Here is a 17,404-nt window from a genome sequence, read left to right as displayed (position 1 = left end):
ATGTTAATTCTACTAACCCTTTCTAAAGTAATTCACAGTAAGTCAAAAAATAAGCATATACGTTTGGCAGATTAAGAATCCAAACATCAGAACATACCATTAGGATATTAAGAAACCCCTTTCTTAATCTTAATTTGCTATCTACAGTTCGTTCTGAAATAATTCTAAAATACTTATTGACTTCATTAATATTTTGTCATTTTTAGGAATTACTCTCAGATCTTAAGATTCAGCTAAATTAAACTAGCCTTCAGAGTCAATTAGTTTGTTAAATCAAGTTCAGGCTCACAAAATTAGCCTGAAATCTAGTGCTTTAGGGTTTCACTATTTGTTCTGTGCCTCACCTTGACACAGAAAGAACTTGTCCAAAAGAGAAAGCATCCACTGATTCAACAAACATTTACAAACTACCTGTCAGAACAAACTACTGTAAAACTTGCCTTCACAGAGCTTACTTTCCAGGATATAGTACCTTAAAAAAAATAATTTAAAATGTTCTAAAATTCAAATCATTAAAATAAAATGAAAAAAGCTTGCTATGCATACTGTAAAAATTCATTAGAATAATTAATTTATTTTGCTACGAGAGATAAGCCTATCACTTCAGAACTGCTTGAGGGCAGCAAACATTCCTATTGGTACAAGGAGAAAATTCTTTGACTAGCAAAATCTTCCAGGACTTAATTAAACAAACATTTAAAACATAAGCAGCATAAAGCTGGTCAAGACAATCCTGGTCATAACATAGTTCACTGTGTGATAATACCATCTGAGTTTTATTAGAACTTTATATTTCCCCAAAAGTTAAAAAAAAAATACTACACCAAAATCAAAATAACAACTATACATTTTCTGATTATGGAATAAAAAGTCAACATTAAAAGAATGATCTCATATTTAAAAATACACTTGGGTCCTTCCTCTTACATTTAATCTTTATCAAATGTCATTTCATAATTTCATTGAACATAAATTCCAAAATTATTTATAATAAATGAACATACCTTCAAGGGATAAAATTGCTTCACTGCCATTTTATTTCTCAAGTTCTCACGTATCAAGTGTAATAAAAAACGACATAAATAAGTAAACCACCACAGAATGAGGAGCAGAGATGCATATAATATCTAAAATAGAATTCATCAATGCTTACCTCCCCATGTACTTGCTACCTGAGAAGCAGTTGACATAGAATGTACAGATGGGTGAAAAGTTGGCTGCTGCAAATCAAGCAGATCATTGGGCAGCTTTGATGTGCTAGAAAGATATTTTGGAAATGTGTTTTATTGGCTAGAAAAACCTTGCTACTTTAGTGTCACCTCCTTCCCCCATCCCAGCCACTGCAGATAAAAACATTAAATACAAGGGGGAAAAGCCCCATTAACATAAACCTCAAAAGAGGAAGTTTCCCTCATAGAACAGCATATTTCTAAGGAGGCTTGAAAAAAATAATCTAATACCATATCTTAAGTTTATATAGGATTCAAACAACAGCAGCTCTTCTGAAAAGGGTAAATGCCTTCCCCTGGAAAAAAACTAATTTCCTTATTAAAATGAACCTAAACAACAAGATTCTAAAATACAAAATACCATAGCAATTTTAATATTTTTTAATAAAAGTTTATTCTTGCTTTTAATCTTAACAGAACTTGAATCACATTTGTAATACCAATACCACTACAAAGTAAAATACTCATTAACTTTAATTCCAGTGCCTCAATATCCAAACTACATATCAATAACACAGGGGAAAATGTTCACATGCATTTATGGATACAGCCACCCCATCATAGAACACACTATTTACATATTTCTTTTCTTTTCTTTTTTTTTTTTTTTGGGTTAGAGTTTTGCTCTGCTGCCCAGGCTGGGGTGCAGTGGCATGATCTTGGCTCACGGCAACCTCTGCCTTCCAGGTTAAAGTGATTCTCCTGCCTCAGCCTCCCAAGTAGCTGGGATTACAGGCTCACGCCACCAGGCCCAACTAATATTTATGTTTTTATTAAAGAATGGGTTTCACCATGTTGCCTGGGCTGGTCTCAAACTCCTGACCTCAGGTGATCTGCCTGCCTCAGCCTCCCAGAGTGCTGGGATTACAGGCATGAGCCCCTGAGCCAGTCTTTTTTTTTTTTTTTTTTTTTGAGAAACAGTCTCACTCTATTATCCATGCTGGGGTGCAGTGATGCGATCTTGGCTTAAGGCAACCTCCACCTCTTGGGTTCAAGCGATTCTTGTGCCTTAGCCTCCCGAGTAGCTGGGATTACAGGTGCATGCCACCATGCCAGGCTAATTTTTGTCCTGCAGTAGAGACAGGGTTTCACCATATTGCCGAGGCTGGCCTTGAACTCCTGACCTCAGATGATCCACCTGCCTCAGTCTCCCAAAGTGCTGGGATCACAGACGTGAGCCACCATGTCTGGCTTACATGATATATTTCTGATCTCCAGACTTCTATGTGATTTTAATGAACAACTCAAAAAATGACCCCAGAGTGTCTACAAATTGAAACACAGTACAGAAAATTTTTTTTTTAAGAGATGGGGTCTTGAGGCTAGGTGTAGTGGAGGCCAAGGTGGGTGGACTGCTTGAGTGCCAAAGTTCAAGACTAGCTTGGGCAAATGGCAAAAAAATACAAAAATTCACTGGGCGTTGTGGAGTGCACCTGTAGCCCCAATTACTCAGGAAGCTAAGGCAGGGGGAACACTTGAGCTCATGAGGTTAAGGCTGCAGGGAGCCATGATTGTGCCGCTATCCAGCCTGGTTGACAAAGCAAGACACTGTCTCAAAAGAGCAAAAGAGAATGAGAGACACACAAAGAGATGGGGTCTTGCTATGTTACCCAGGCTAGCCTTGTACTCCTGGGCTCAGGACTTCCTCCTGCCTCAACCTCCTGAGTAGCTGGGACAACAGGCCCATGCCACCACACCTGGCTCCTAATTTTTAACTTATATATTCTTCGAAATATAATTTTTTAATTTTTAAATTGATATACAATAATTGTACATATTTATGGGATACATATGATATTGTGATACATGCATATCATGTAATTATCAGGGTAATTAGGACATCTATCACATCTTAAACATTTATCACTTCTCTGTGTTGAGAACATTCCAAATCTCTCTTAGCTACTTTGACAGAGATAATAAAATTATTATTGTTAACTAGTAATTCTACTGTGCTATCAAACACGAGAACTTATTCCTTCTAACTGCATTTTTATAAAAAAGTTTTGAAGACATGTCCTTTAGATGTAAAATAGTTTTGTAGACAGTAGATATAAATGCATCTAGTGCTTTGGGGAACATAAAGAATATACAATAAGAAGTCTGTAAATGGGCTATAAGATTTCCCCTTAATTACTATTAAATAGGTGAAAATTTTTAGTACGTAAGATAAGACATAGTGAAATTAGTTCTTTATCCAATAATTTGTTTCAGACTCAAACACTGAACATTCTTTCCACTTATCTCTCCTAAGACAGATTTCTTTTCAAGGTCTCCAAGTTGAGAACTTGTCCGCTAATGGGGTCAATGTTACTGTACTGGGGATTAAAGAAGGTAGCATACAAGAACAAGCAAATAATAAAGCTGAAAGAAAAACAAAGAACTAAATTCAGACCTACTAAGATTTTTGGGAGTAGGTAGCAACTGAGAATGCATAGAGCAAGCAGTTCAGGTAGTAAAACTTACACCAAGCTATTAAAGGAGTCAGCAGGCAGGAAGACAACCTTTTAAGGATGAGTTAATTAAAAAAAAAAACGGCAACAACTAGTCAAAGGGAAAACCCACCACACTCTATAGAACATTTAACATGTGCTAATAATGCACTGGGAGCATCTTAGAAACAAAAATTCTTGGGTCCCAACCCCAACCTATTGAATCAGAACTCTGGGATTGGGACCCAGATAGCTATGGTTTAATAACCTCTCCAAGTGTTTCTGATGTTAAAATTGAGAACCACGATCTCATTTGAAAACAAGGTTTCTCAGAAAAAGGTAAGAAATAACAGAGCCAGGATTCAAACCAAAATCTGACTTTTAAACTACTTTAAGGCACTCTGAGGTAAAAGACAAAACAGATTTAGAGAACGCCAATTATTTTAGTTTGGCAATATTATATTTCCATGTTAAGTAGCTTAAAGAACAAGATTATTAAAGTTAGTCTGGTAGCCTTCAATACCAAGAAAGCTGGCAACTAAATTCTGTCACTGTGTTCTAGATTACAGAGTTTAAAACCAGGAAATAGGTATGACAGATGTTTATTATCCAAAGAAATGGTATTTTGAAATATATATCATACCCATATGTTAAAGAGCTATAAAGGGTCTTGAAGCATTAGATGCCTCATAAATGTGTTTAATCATAATTTTTACACAATGAAAAGTTTGCCGAGAGATAACAGCTATATTCCAATTAGTATAAATCAGTGATTTAACTACCTTCCATTTCCTAAAAAATTAAAATATGAACTGTTATCACTTTATCTTTAGGTATTATACCAATACTACTATTTATTACCGCCTCTTTGTGTGAACAGATTATAAAATCATAAAAAAAAGTAAACCTGAAAAGTTCTGCAAAATTTCTATTAGAAGTCTTTGAACCTAAATATTCAAAGGTAACTTTAACTTCGATTCCTACCTGTTAGAAGAACTAGGGGTAGAAAATATGTCAATGGCTGGTGCAGTCATTATCCCTCCTGCTGACGTAGATACAGGAGAGGCTGCAGTTGTTAAAGAGGTATGAGGTTTCTTTGCAAGTTCTTTTAGGCGCTGTTCCTGTTAAGAAAGGAAATTACCATAAGAATTTCAGAAACCAGATGTTTGTACAGCCTCTGAAAAAGCATTTCCTAATTTTGTTCCGATAGCAGATATTCTTTGTTTTCACTAATTCCATGTCAGCATGAAAAGTTAAACTGAGTGTCAGCCCATTAGGTATCTATGCAGTTAAGACTCTCAATCTGTGTAGAGGCCCCATTTACCTTATGAACACTTGTACTCATTTTTACGAATAAGGAGAATGCACAAACTTACCTTTAAAGCTTTTAAACGTGCTTGTTCTTCCTCTAATGCTGCCTGCTTTTCCCTTTCATCCACTTTGGTCAGAGATAGACCAGTGCTTGCCAGGGAAGAGACTGCATTGGAAAGTGTAGTTGCCCTAGGATAATTTAATAGAGATAATTTGGCTTTTTGCTAAACACTTCACATTACATCCAGGTCATAAAATGGTCTGGCAACCTTGTCATGGATAGGCACTATAAATACAAACTTGACGTCTGGATTCAAACCCAGTACTTCAGATGAAATATCCTACCCAGGGAACTAGAGGATTATAGCAATTAGAAAAATGCTGACTTACAAACACTGCTTTTAGATTCAGTGTCAGACTTTGGAAAGGGTTCACAATAGAGTAGGGGCACTTTGCCTCTTCCAAGCCCCAAGAGAGGAAACCAATACAATTAGGAAACAGCCCACACAATCCCACAAAACCCCTGATGAGAAGAAGTGTTAAGTTTCTCACAGGGAAAACCCTCTACTAACTTACAGCCTACATTTTGGCAGTGCCACAGGAACACCACAACATGCATAACAGTAATAAGTAACGTAGGTCTAGGTGCGTTTCACCTATAACAACATCCCCAGAGGACTTGAGGTTCCTTCAAAAGAAGACTGGTTTCAATATAGTCACCAGGCCATCTGGCATCTCCTTTCTATGCGCTGCCCTTTTGCCAAACTAGAATTTCCTTTTTAAATATACATGTACAATGCATCATCTCTCACTGGCAAACCACCTCCTTTCCCTTTTATCAAAAATGTATCCATACTATAAACCTCAACATTAACTTCCCAAATGTTAACTCTAGGCTAAATAAAACAAGTGGTAAAGAATTCTAACCTAAAGAACTACCTTGAGCTTTATTAATTTTCCTTTTACCACAAACCAAACATCATTAATTTCTACTCTAAGCATTTAAAGTGGCAAACACTACCACTTAAATTTTATGTAAAGTCAGTATTATAAAGAAGCCATTAAAAAAAGACAACACAGAAGACAAAGGAAGAGTAACAGAGTTGTGACAGAAATGCCAAAAAACCAATACTTCTTATGATAAACATTTCAGGTAAACTGGTGCACCTGAACTACATGGCTCTTTTTTTTTTTTCCTTCATTATTCTCTCAAACAAATGAGACATCGTTTTCACTGCTACTTCTAAAATCCTATTAGAAAATTCAAAGTACAAATCAAAGATTAAAAATAAGCATTAAAATCCAATAATGGCATTTTCCTTTAAACATTATTTATATTTACAAACAAAAATTTAAAAAACAAAAAAATTATTTATATTTTATTAATAAAAGACCAAAAGGTCTGAAACAACAATCAGAAAGTCTAAAAAGAACCAAAGGAAGGTTCTCACTAGACAGATTCTTTCTTCATGCTGTTTTAAAAAAGCTTCATAAGAAAACATGAGAGTAACTCAAGTAATTTCTTAACCCAATGCAAAAATCATGTTAATAGACTGACATGAAATGATTTGTGTTACTTTCAATTTGCTATGTTAACTGGCTGTAGTTTGAGGAATTAGCTTAAAACATAATAAAGTGATTAAAATATAAAATATCAATAATCAACCCCATGAACTGGCATGAGAGAGAGAGCATGAAATCTGATGTTAGACATTCCAGGTTTGAGTCCCGGCATTGCTACTACATACTTCACAGGGCTATTGTGGGGGTTGAGCAAATTAATACAAAAGTATCTTGTAATTATAGGCACGGTGGCTCATGTCTGTAACCCCAGCACTTTGGGAGGATGAGGCATGTGCATCACTTGAGTTCAAGGGTTCGAGACCAGCCTGGCCAACATGGTGAAACCCCGTCTCTAGTAAAAATACAAAAATCAGCCAGGCATGGTGGCATGCACTTGTAGTACCAGCTACTTGGGAGACTGAGGTGGGAGAATCACTTGAACCAGGGAAGTGGAAATTGCAGTGAGCTGAGACTGTGCTGCTGTACTCCAGCCTGAGTGACAGAGTGAGACTCTGTCTCAGAGAAAGAAAAAAATAAGTATCTTATAATTATAAAGCATCATACAAAGCAACGTATTATTGTCTTTCAGAGAAATTATAAACACAATTCTAAACCATGCAGTCATTGTCATTATTTTAACAGATGCTGACATTTATTGAAGGTCAGAAACTACTTCAAGAATCTGCATGTATTAATCCATTTAATCCTGATACTAATTCTATGAGGTTGATATTATGATTAAACCCATTTTATAGAAAATCAAATCAAGATAAAGATAAATTAAATAGCTTGGAAACTGAGCTGGATTCATCTATTCCCTCAGGAAAATCACTCTTGCTCTTTTTCCTACAAAGAATAATGTACCTGCTTGCAGCTGTAGAATCTTTGATTTTCTTTCCTTCCAAGGAAGCTAAATGTTGTTCCAAAGCATCAAGAAGACTGCTGGGGGCCTATAATTGTATAAATATTAAAAATTTCATGATAATTAGGCCACTGGTCAAATTAAATCAAGTATTATCTAATCAGAGAGCAACAAAAATAAACACATGATTTCTTCATGTACTAATTAACAGCAGAGTTTTAGCTACTTAATGAGAATGACAATTTTACTTTTATTATACAAACATGACCTAGTTAGAGATACTAAGAAACATTACCAAAAATGTAAGAACTGAAACTATGTAAACATGAAACATTTTTAAAAAATTTCCAAGTACTTAAAATTTTTTACATTTTATTTAAATTTTAAAGTAAAAACATACTCCTAAAAGCTAGACATACTACTGAGCATGCAGAAGGTACTTAATAAGCACCTGCTGAACAATTGAAAGTGTTCAAATATGACTCTGGAAAAATTATTGATAAATGACAGGGAAATGAAAATGAAAATCACAATGAGATACATCTTTTCACCTACTACAATGACTAAAGTTTAACACATTAGCAATATCAAACATTGTTGAGGATATGGAACAACTGGAACTCTCATACATCACTAGTGGGAATTTATCACCTTGAAAATGGATTAGGTTGTTTTTCACAATGTTAAATACGCACCTACCTTAATGACCCAATTCCATTCCTAACTATTTACCCCAAAGAAAGAAAAAAGTATCTCTGTAAGAAATGACTTAATGTTTAATGTGGCTTTATTTACAATAGTCAAAAACTGCAAACAATCCAAAAGTCCATCATTTGGAAAATGGACAGACAAAACTGTGGTAAATACTATTCAGCAATAAAGAAGAATTAATGGTACATTCAAGAACATATGCAGATACTGAACAATATGATGAGCAAAAGAAGCCAGAATGCAAAACTAAATACTTGTATGATTTCACTTATATTAAGAATCAATAAAATTATGATATTAGAAATCAAGATAGTATTAGTACACTACTTAGGTGGAAAGTAAAGTTATCTAAAAATAAAAAAAATCAAAATAGTGTTTATGGAGGTGGGTAAGAAGTGACTAGAAGGGGGCATAAAGATTGGGGAAATGGGATTTTCCTATCTTGAATGATGTGTTGGTTACACAAATGTTTATTTATCAAACTGCACTGAAATGACTATTTACTTTGTATTTTTTTTTTTAATGGAAGACTAATTCTAAAGTCAGGCTATAGCTCAAATCTCAACTTAACATGAAGAAGGCAAAGAAAACCTTTTCAGGGTGCAGGATAAGAACTGTTCACTGTAAGTGAGGCCAATGCATCAGTAGCATTTACTTTAAATATTCTATAGGATTTGAGATACAGTTTCTGGATTGTAGGATCTAAAAATAGAAGGGGCAATACCTACTAATTTCTCTATCATTTATGAATTTAACAACTTCTTTCATCTACTAATTCCTCTATATACCAGGACATTAGCACAAGGGAGATACAGTAGAAAACCATGTGTAAAACCAAATACTACATTGGAAGATTAACTTCTTTGCTAAATTGAGAGTATACATGCACTTCCTACAGCCACAGCAAAAATGTTTGCTAATCAGCAGCAAAGCACTCTTTTTTTTTTTTTGAGACAGAGTTTCGCTCTTGTTACCCAGGCTGGAGTGCAATGGTGAGATCTCGGCTCACCGCAACCTCCGCCTCCTGGGTTCAGGCAATTCTCCTGCCTCAGCCTCCCAAGTAGCCGGGACTACAGGCATGCACCACCATGCCCAGCTAATGTTTTGTATTTTTAGTAGAGACGGGGTTTCACCATGTTGACCAGGATGGTCTCGATCTCTTGACCTCGTGATCCACCCGCCTCGGCCTCCCAAAGTGCTGGGATTACAGGCGTGAGCCACCGCGCCCAGCACGCAAAGCACTCTTTAAGAGCTTTCAGAAATGATAAGGAGGATGTTGATGATAGTGGTTAACATTTAAAAAGCTCTTCTCACACAACAGGTACTATGTGCTAGCTACCTTGTGTGTTGTCACTGAATCGATGAAGAAGACACTACAGGTATATCCATTTTACAGATAAACAACTTGAGACAGTGAAAATTAAGTAATCTGACCAAGATCACACATCTGATACACAACAGAAGCAAAGATAGGGAAGGTATCTCTAACTTTAAAGCCTACATAATTAACTACTATGCTACCAAATCCTAGACTTGAAACTGTGGTCATATAAACTGTAGTTTTATCTTTTTTCTGGAGTTTAAGCTGTGGCTTACAAATATTAAAATATTAAACTGCCAAGTTATGATGACAAACCATTTCTAAAATCCCATCTATGTATATCCGGCTATTCTTTAAAAGTCAAATCCACATGACGAAGAGGCTGCAGACAGCGGCTCACACCTGTAATCCCAGCACTGTGGGAGGCAGAGGTGGGATGACAGCTCAAGCCCAGTCATTTCAGACCAGCCTGGGGAATATAGGGAGATCCCGTCTCCATACAAAAAACCAAACAACCAAAAAAACTAGCTGGGTATGATGGCATGTGCCTGTGGTCCCAGCTATTAGGGAGGGTGAGGTGGGAGGATTGTTTGAGCCTGGGAGGTTGAGGCTGCAGTGACCCATGATTTTGTCAATGTACCCCAGCCTGGGTGACAGAGTAAAAGCCTACCTTTCCTTCCAACCTCCAAAACCCAAAGAGTGAAGAAAATGTGGTACTTTACACCTTAAAAGAACAATATATAATAACAAAAAGAGTAAATTATCTCAAATTCGCACTCTTCTGTATTACCACCATCTTCCCTAAAGTGCAAACAGCTTTGTTTTGTTCACTTTCGAAAATTTCCTGAATCACCAAAAGAATGCTTGGCATGTTCCCTTTGCTCAGAGACCATCAATATAGAGGAAAAGAAGGACAGAGGCTAACAAAATACTATCTAATTACAATACAGTAAATATTAACATACACAGACACATGAAGACAGCATGTAACGTCTACATCTAGCCTGAGGACGATTTTTAAATAAAACATAAGGGAAGCACAACAAATGGGGTGGGTAACAGGGAAATGTAAAGCTGCCAAATGATTTTATACTACATGTTATTTAAGCAATGACTTGTCTCATGTTCAACTCAGAATAATGTGCTTAATAAAGCTAATTTATTTCAAGTGGACATATGCAGGATTCTTTATTTACATATAGCCCATGACTAGATTTACTGCATATTCTTAGCCTTGACATAGGAAGGAAGAATCAGAACAAGTGAGTACAGAAAAAGTCAGTAATAACTGTTAACAAGAAGGTGCTTAAAAGATGTCCTAGAGGCCAGGCGAAGTGGCTCATGCCTGTAATCTCAGCACTTTGGGATGCCAAGGTGAGTGGGATCACCTGAGGTCAGGAGTTTGAGACCAGCCTGCCTAACATGGTGAAACTCCGTCTCTACTAAAAATACAAAAATTAGCTGGGCGTGGTGGCTCACACCTGTAATCCTAGCTACTTGGGAGACTGAAGCGGGAGAATTGCTTGAACACAGCAGGTGGAAGTTGCCAACAGCCGAGATCATGCCGTTGCATTCCAGCTGGGACAACAAGAGCATACTAATCCATCCCCCAAAAAAGGAAAAAGTTCTGGAAGAATTCAAAACAAAACAAGGTAAAACAGATGTCAACAGCTGAGAGAGCTGATGTGAGTGTTACAAGGATAGTTTGTGCCAGGTGCTTTCATTCTTAATACTGAGTAAAGAAAACACAGAGAATAAGCCAGAATAACCAGCAAGTATGAAGTTTTTTCCCTAGAATTTTTTTTTTGATGATGATGATGATGAAGACGAGATTAAAATAGCCAACATTAGTTGAGTGTGTTTAATGCTCTAAATTTTTTTTTTTTTGGCATTACCTCATTTAATCCCCTGAACTATTTACTGTATGAGATAGGTACTACAATATCTTCATTTTACAGATGATGAAACTGAAGCATAGAGTAACTTCCCCTAAGTCACAGGCCCAGCTAATGGCATGGCTTGGACTAAAATTTGGACATATCCCAAACCCAACTCTCTTAATCTAATACTATGTTCTGAAGTTTATCCCTATTTACTACTCCCACCTGAGTCAAATAGTCAAAGTGGAAGTTTAAAACAGAAAAAATAAATATTGTATAATTCTCTACTAGTAGTATAGTGAAAACTGTTTTTCTAAATATCATTTTCTAAGTTCAGGTTCCAACAATTTTTTTTTCCTTTTTTTCTTTTTAAAACGATGATGATAGGAAAGAAAGAGTGACTGACGAGATTAAATAAATGGTATGACAGTGGGTAGGCCATAAATATAAGTGGCAAGCAGTTCATTTTATGTGATCATAATGTTAGAACAATCTTCAGGAATATATCAAAATGTTAAAATTGGTCAAAAATTGCAATGATCCCTTTGACAATAGGGGCTATATGTTACTTATTTTAATACTCTTCATACCACGTACACAACAGATGTTTTAACAGAATACTTGATATTTTAATAATATCAACTATATTTTAACAATATAGTTACCTGTGAAAGGTCTGGTATATCACCTCTGTCAATTCCAACTTGCTGCAAGAACAAGAATTATATTTAATAAATTATAATAAAGATGTTTTATAAATAAAATTTGGAAAAATGACATCATGGCTAGTACTGGTAATATTTTAAACAGACTTCTTAAGAATCAGAAAAACATTTAATCTCCATAGATACTCAACATTTCCAATGGCTTAGATATTATTTGGTTGCTCTAAAAGTTCTAACAGTAGGGAAACTTGAGTTGGAAAGTCAACAAGTCTACTAAGTTACCATCTCTACGTCTTCTGAATGCCTATATAAACTACCTTATCACAATCTGAAAACTCCCCTCTCTTCTATGTCTAATATGATAAAAACACTAGGGTAAGAATGAGAAAGCCTGACCATGAACAAGTTCTTTGATGGGAAAAAAAAAAAAAAATTAAGAAACAAACCTGAAGACATCGACTTTGTTTTTCTCCATAAAACATGGTTTCCCTGGAAATCACCACAGGTAACACTTTAAAAAACTCATGTTCTGTCAGGTAGGCCAGGTTTACAGAAATGTCAAGTGATATCTAATGAGGATATAACTGTCTTCACAAAGCAACTCCAATACGCTTTCATGATGCTCAGGCCCTAGGCAATTTCCAGCAAAAAGATAGAAACAGTTCCTGTGTATCCTAGCAACCAACTTAGAAAATGGTTTTCTGTCCCATGGCTGTGTTTCATTTTCTAATTGGTCTCCCTTCCTTTTCTCGATCTCTTAGGGGCTGGTCTCAGAATGATGTCAGTAGAAAATCTGATAAAGGCCGGGTGTGGTGGCTCACATCTGTGATTCCAGCACTTTGGGAGGCCAAGATGGGTAGATCCTGATATCAGGAGATTAAGACCGTCCTGGCTAATACAGTGAAACCTCACCTCTACTAAAAATACCAATATTAGTTGGGCATGGTGGCACTGTAGTCCCAGCTACTCGGGAGGCTAAGGCAGGAGAATAGCTTGAACCTGGGAGGTGGATGTTGCAGTGAGCCGAGATTGAGCCACTACACTAGCCTGGGAGAGTAAGCAAGACTCCATCTCAACAACAACAACAAAAAAAGAAAATCTGCTATTAAATTAGCTATTAATCACATGTTAATAGCTAATCACTGCCTGATCTATTTGTCCTCTTCAAACACATTTCAAGAGGTTACTCTTGCCTTCTTCCAGGAACTAAGGCATTCTAATGAAACTGCCAAGCCCAATTTCTCATAACAGAGTATTTTAAGGCAAGGGACTCCAGGTTTTTCTTAAATCATATGTAGAGCAGGCCAGGTGTGGTGGCTTATGCCTGTAATCCCGGCACTTTGGAAGGCTGAGGTGGGTTGATCACTTAAGGTCAGGAGTTCAAGACCAGCTGGACAACATGGTGAAACCCCATCTCTAAAATTAGCTGGGTGTGGTGGCAGGCACCTGTAATCCTAGCTACCCGGGGGGCTGAGGCAGGAGAATCGCTTGAACCTGGGAGGCGGAGGTTGCAGCGAGACGAGATCACGCCATGGCACTCCAGCCTGGGCAACAGAGCAAGACTCTGTCTCAAAAAAAAAAAAAAAAATTATATGTAGCAGCCAGTCTATCTCACCTCAGAATAAGTTAACAGCAAATCTGGAGTACAGAAGAGGGCTTAAAACTTAAGTTTGAAACTACGACTACCAAATGCAAAGAACATAAGAGGCCAAGAGGGAAAGTCACTGGAATCGCAGCATAAACAACACTTTCTTCTCTATTTTAGTATGTGACTGACCCTAAAAAAAACGGAAAGGATCTTTCTCCTTGAAAAATTTTTAAATCCAAGATAAATTTCAGTAGGCTTCATAAAACGGATTAATAACAAAGCTATTGTCTCATCATCCTGTTCTGTCCTATTGCATCTAGTATAGAATAACATATTACCACAGTAATAAAGCCTAGAATCACTAATTTGCTAGTTCCAAAGTAACTACTTTGACATAACTGACCAAATTATCCTAGGAAGGCATCTCTGGTGGAGATGGGTAGAGGCTGGAGAATGGGAGAGCAAATACGCAAACGAAAAAAACACCTTAAGAATGCCTCTGTGCTGCTAGCATGGTAAATGCCTGCCAGCATTACCACAAGTGCCTTTTGTGACAATTCCAGAAAATTATTTTTAAGCATACCTGCAAAATTAGATTATCCTATTACCTACATTCATGGTTTTCATAGTTAATAATAAACACACAAAATTCATTTCTGTCGGGGAACAAAAACTTTTGAGATAGAGTACTGCTCTATCGTCCACACTGAAGTACGGTGGTACAATCTCGGCTCACTGTAATCTCCACCTCCTAGATTCAAGCGATTCTCCTGAGTAGCTGGGATTGTGGAAGCCCACCACCATGCCTGGTTAATTTTTGTAACTTTAGTAGAAACAGGGTTTTGCCATGCTGGCTAGGCTTGTCTTGAACTCCTGACCTCAGGTGATCTGCCTGTGTATGCCTCCCTAAGTGCTGGGATTACAGGTGTGAGCCACCATGTCTGGCCAACAAAAACATTTTGAACTACGTGGCTCCAGCTATCTCACTGGAAAGAAACCTGCACTGACAGTGGATATTTTCTACCATATTTAACAATAAACATTCTCAAATATATTGTTAATTCCAACCATAAAAATCTCTGCCACTATTGTATGTCAACTACTTAATTTTATAGAGAAGTAAACAATTTAAAAACAGGTAACTTTTCAATACCCGCCATTGAATTAAATATACAACATTTATTTTATTCACTATTTTATCATATTCATATCTTGGCACAGAATTCAATACAGCATAATATGATTAATTACTAAATTTAAGATATTTATTTTATTTGGATAGTAAGTGATGACTTCAAAATCCATACTTAAGAGACAAAAAGGCAAGTTAGTAGACAGTCACTTAAAGACAGTTTACCTCTGCAACTTTGAGGAACTCTGAGATTCTCGTCATCCTAGTTAGGAACTTCTTATAGATGTCAAGACCTTCTTTGCATTGGTTCTTTTTCATATCAAAATATTTTTCTGACAAAATAAATGTAAACATTCTTTTGTTCACATAAAAATGTAACACCCAAAAAGGAAAAAGAGTAGGTAATACCTCCAAATAGGTTTCTCAAGGAGGATACACATCCTACTAGAAAAATATCAGTATTAAGTTAGCTTAGGTATTTAAAGCAAACTAGAATGGAAGTGCTATTATATTAAAAAACGGAAACACTACTTGACCCTATTCATATTCCTACTTTGTTTCACAATATTTTTCCTCACAATTACCTAGGTAATATTTGTGTGTTTACACGTATCACACTTTACCCCATTTAAAACAGCACTGACACCTATTTCCAATCTTCTGATAGTATATTATCTAAGATAACAACTTTTACCATGCCCAAATGTCATTCAGAAAGTTCATTTAAGCTTAATATATACATAGAAGTAAAGACGTTAATTTATACTAATAATAGTATGAAAGACTATGCCTTCCAAAATTTTATAGAAAAGTCTTTATTTTTCACTTGTGAAAAAATAAGCCAAATTTCCCTAACCCTATGGATTAAAGCATCCCTAAGTCCACGTTACTTCAGACTATAAAAAACAGATTTAAATTGTTAAAAAAAAGTTCACTATGGAGTCGATTATGAGAAAATAATATTTTTCTGGAACAAAAAATTTGTTTTTTTCCCCATCTTTTTTAATTGTCGTAAAATATATGTAACATAAAGCTTCCTATCTTCTTTTTTTTTGAAACGGAGTTTCACTCTTGTTGCCCAGGCTAGAGTACAATGGCAAGATAACGGCTCACCGCAACTTCTGCATCCTGGGTTCAAGCAATTCTCCTGCCTCAGCCTAAAACTTACTGTCTTTACCAACTAAAGTTTAAGGGCATTTTTATATTTTAAAATTAATTAAATGGATAGAAAAAACATAGATATATCTAAAAAATAAAATTTGGCTTGCTGAACATCCTGGGTATAAAAATATGTAATCACTTGCATAAATAATCAGGTATAAAACTCTTTTCTCCAAATTAATTGTTATAATGAATGAATGTATCACAATAAATTTTTAGACAGGTTTAAGTAACAACTCAGTCAATATTATTTACCCATATGACACAAGACAAGAAATAAAATGTTAGAAGGCTACAGCAGTATTTACCCAACAAATTAATAATTCCTTCATTGTATGCTGCAAACAGTCTAATGGCATCTTTGAACAGGAGCATGAAGGCAGCATTTATTACCCCATTTGTAAGTTCATTGCTATTAACCTGGAGAGAAATTGGAAAATAAAATTAGCAATTAGGTTTTAATATTGACATTGACAAAAAGACTTCCTTCAAATTAAAACAGAGTAAATTCAAGCATTAGGCATGTTAATGAAAAAGACTTTTCTCTAATAAATATATAAAGAGCATAGTGCAGTAACTACCACATACATGAACACTATTTATTATTATTATTAAATTTGCTGTAACCAAATAACTGTACTCATTTGACTAACAAGAATACTGGAAATACTTTCAGTTTTACCTCAAGGAATAAATCAAAAAGATAAATCAAATTAATTCTAAGTTCTTTCTTAGCACATGAAAATTAACTCATTATATATATGGAAAAACTAAGCACAACACTGAATGGCAAACAAAAAACTGGTTTAAAAAAAAAACATATTTGCAGACTAGCAAAGTTGATTTACATTATATAGGAAGAATCCTAATAATAAATAAAATAAATGAAAGGCAATTTATAAAATAAAAGATACATATGGATAATAACATGAAAAGAAATACAACTTTACTTATCAGGTAAATTAAAATATAATAATCAAATCAAATTACTAAAATATCCTTTCCGGAACACCAGACTATATTACTCAGTGCCCATAAGAATGAAAAGGAGCATGGCAGCTCATGTCTGTGGTCCCAGCACTTTGTGAGACTGTGGCAGGAAGATTGCTTGAGCCTGGGAGTTTGAGTCAAACCCGGGCAACATCGCAAAACCTCGTATCTGCAAAAAACTAAAACCAAGAAAAGGTAGCTGAGTACGGTGGTGTACCCATGTAGTCCCAGCTACTTAGGAAGCTGAGGTGGGAGGAATGCTTGCACCTAGGAGTTGGAGGCTGCAATGAGCTATGATCATGCCACTGCACTCCAGCCTGCGTGACGCTGTCTCAAAAAAACAAAGAGATGAAGAAGTAAATACAGACACCTGTTAACAAGTTATTGGCTCAACCCTTCTGGAGTATAAGTTAGAAATATTTATTAAAAATTTAAATGCTTATATTCTTTGAACCACCAAATTCTTTTTCTGGGTGTTAACCCTACTGAAATAGGTTTACAAACAGATACACAGATACACACACACACACACACACACACACACACACACACACTATCA

General features: G+C 35.9%; 1 protein-coding gene across 27 annotated transcripts in view; it reads right to left on the bottom strand.

Annotated features, from left to right (window-relative positions):
- PICALM (phosphatidylinositol binding clathrin assembly protein) overlaps positions 1–17,404 on the bottom strand; it is a 113,031-nt gene that overhangs the window by 37,651 nt on the left and 57,976 nt on the right. For all 27 annotated transcript variants that reach the window (XM_032295865.1, XM_032295874.1, XM_032295862.1 and 24 more), the window contains exons 6-12: positions 16,164–16,275; positions 14,920–15,026; positions 11,975–12,016; positions 7,400–7,485; positions 5,038–5,161; positions 4,646–4,782; positions 1,154–1,257 (exon numbers count right to left, since the gene is read on the bottom strand). In XM_032295865.1, the coding sequence (XP_032151756.1) occupies positions 1,154–1,257; positions 4,646–4,782; positions 5,038–5,161; positions 7,400–7,485; positions 11,975–12,016; positions 14,920–15,026; positions 16,164–16,275 (712 nt within the window). The remainder of the gene's footprint in view (positions 1–1,153; positions 1,258–4,645; positions 4,783–5,037; positions 5,162–7,399; positions 7,486–11,974; positions 12,017–14,919; positions 15,027–16,163; positions 16,276–17,404) is intronic.

The sequence above is a fragment of the Sapajus apella genome, unplaced genomic scaffold, assembly GCF_009761245.1.
Source record: "Sapajus apella isolate SASKATOON/1434 unplaced genomic scaffold, GSC_monkey_1.0 scaffold34, whole genome shotgun sequence".
Taxonomy (NCBI): domain Eukaryota; kingdom Metazoa; phylum Chordata; class Mammalia; order Primates; family Cebidae; genus Sapajus; species Sapajus apella.
This window is presented reverse-complemented; position numbering and strand designations above follow the sequence as displayed.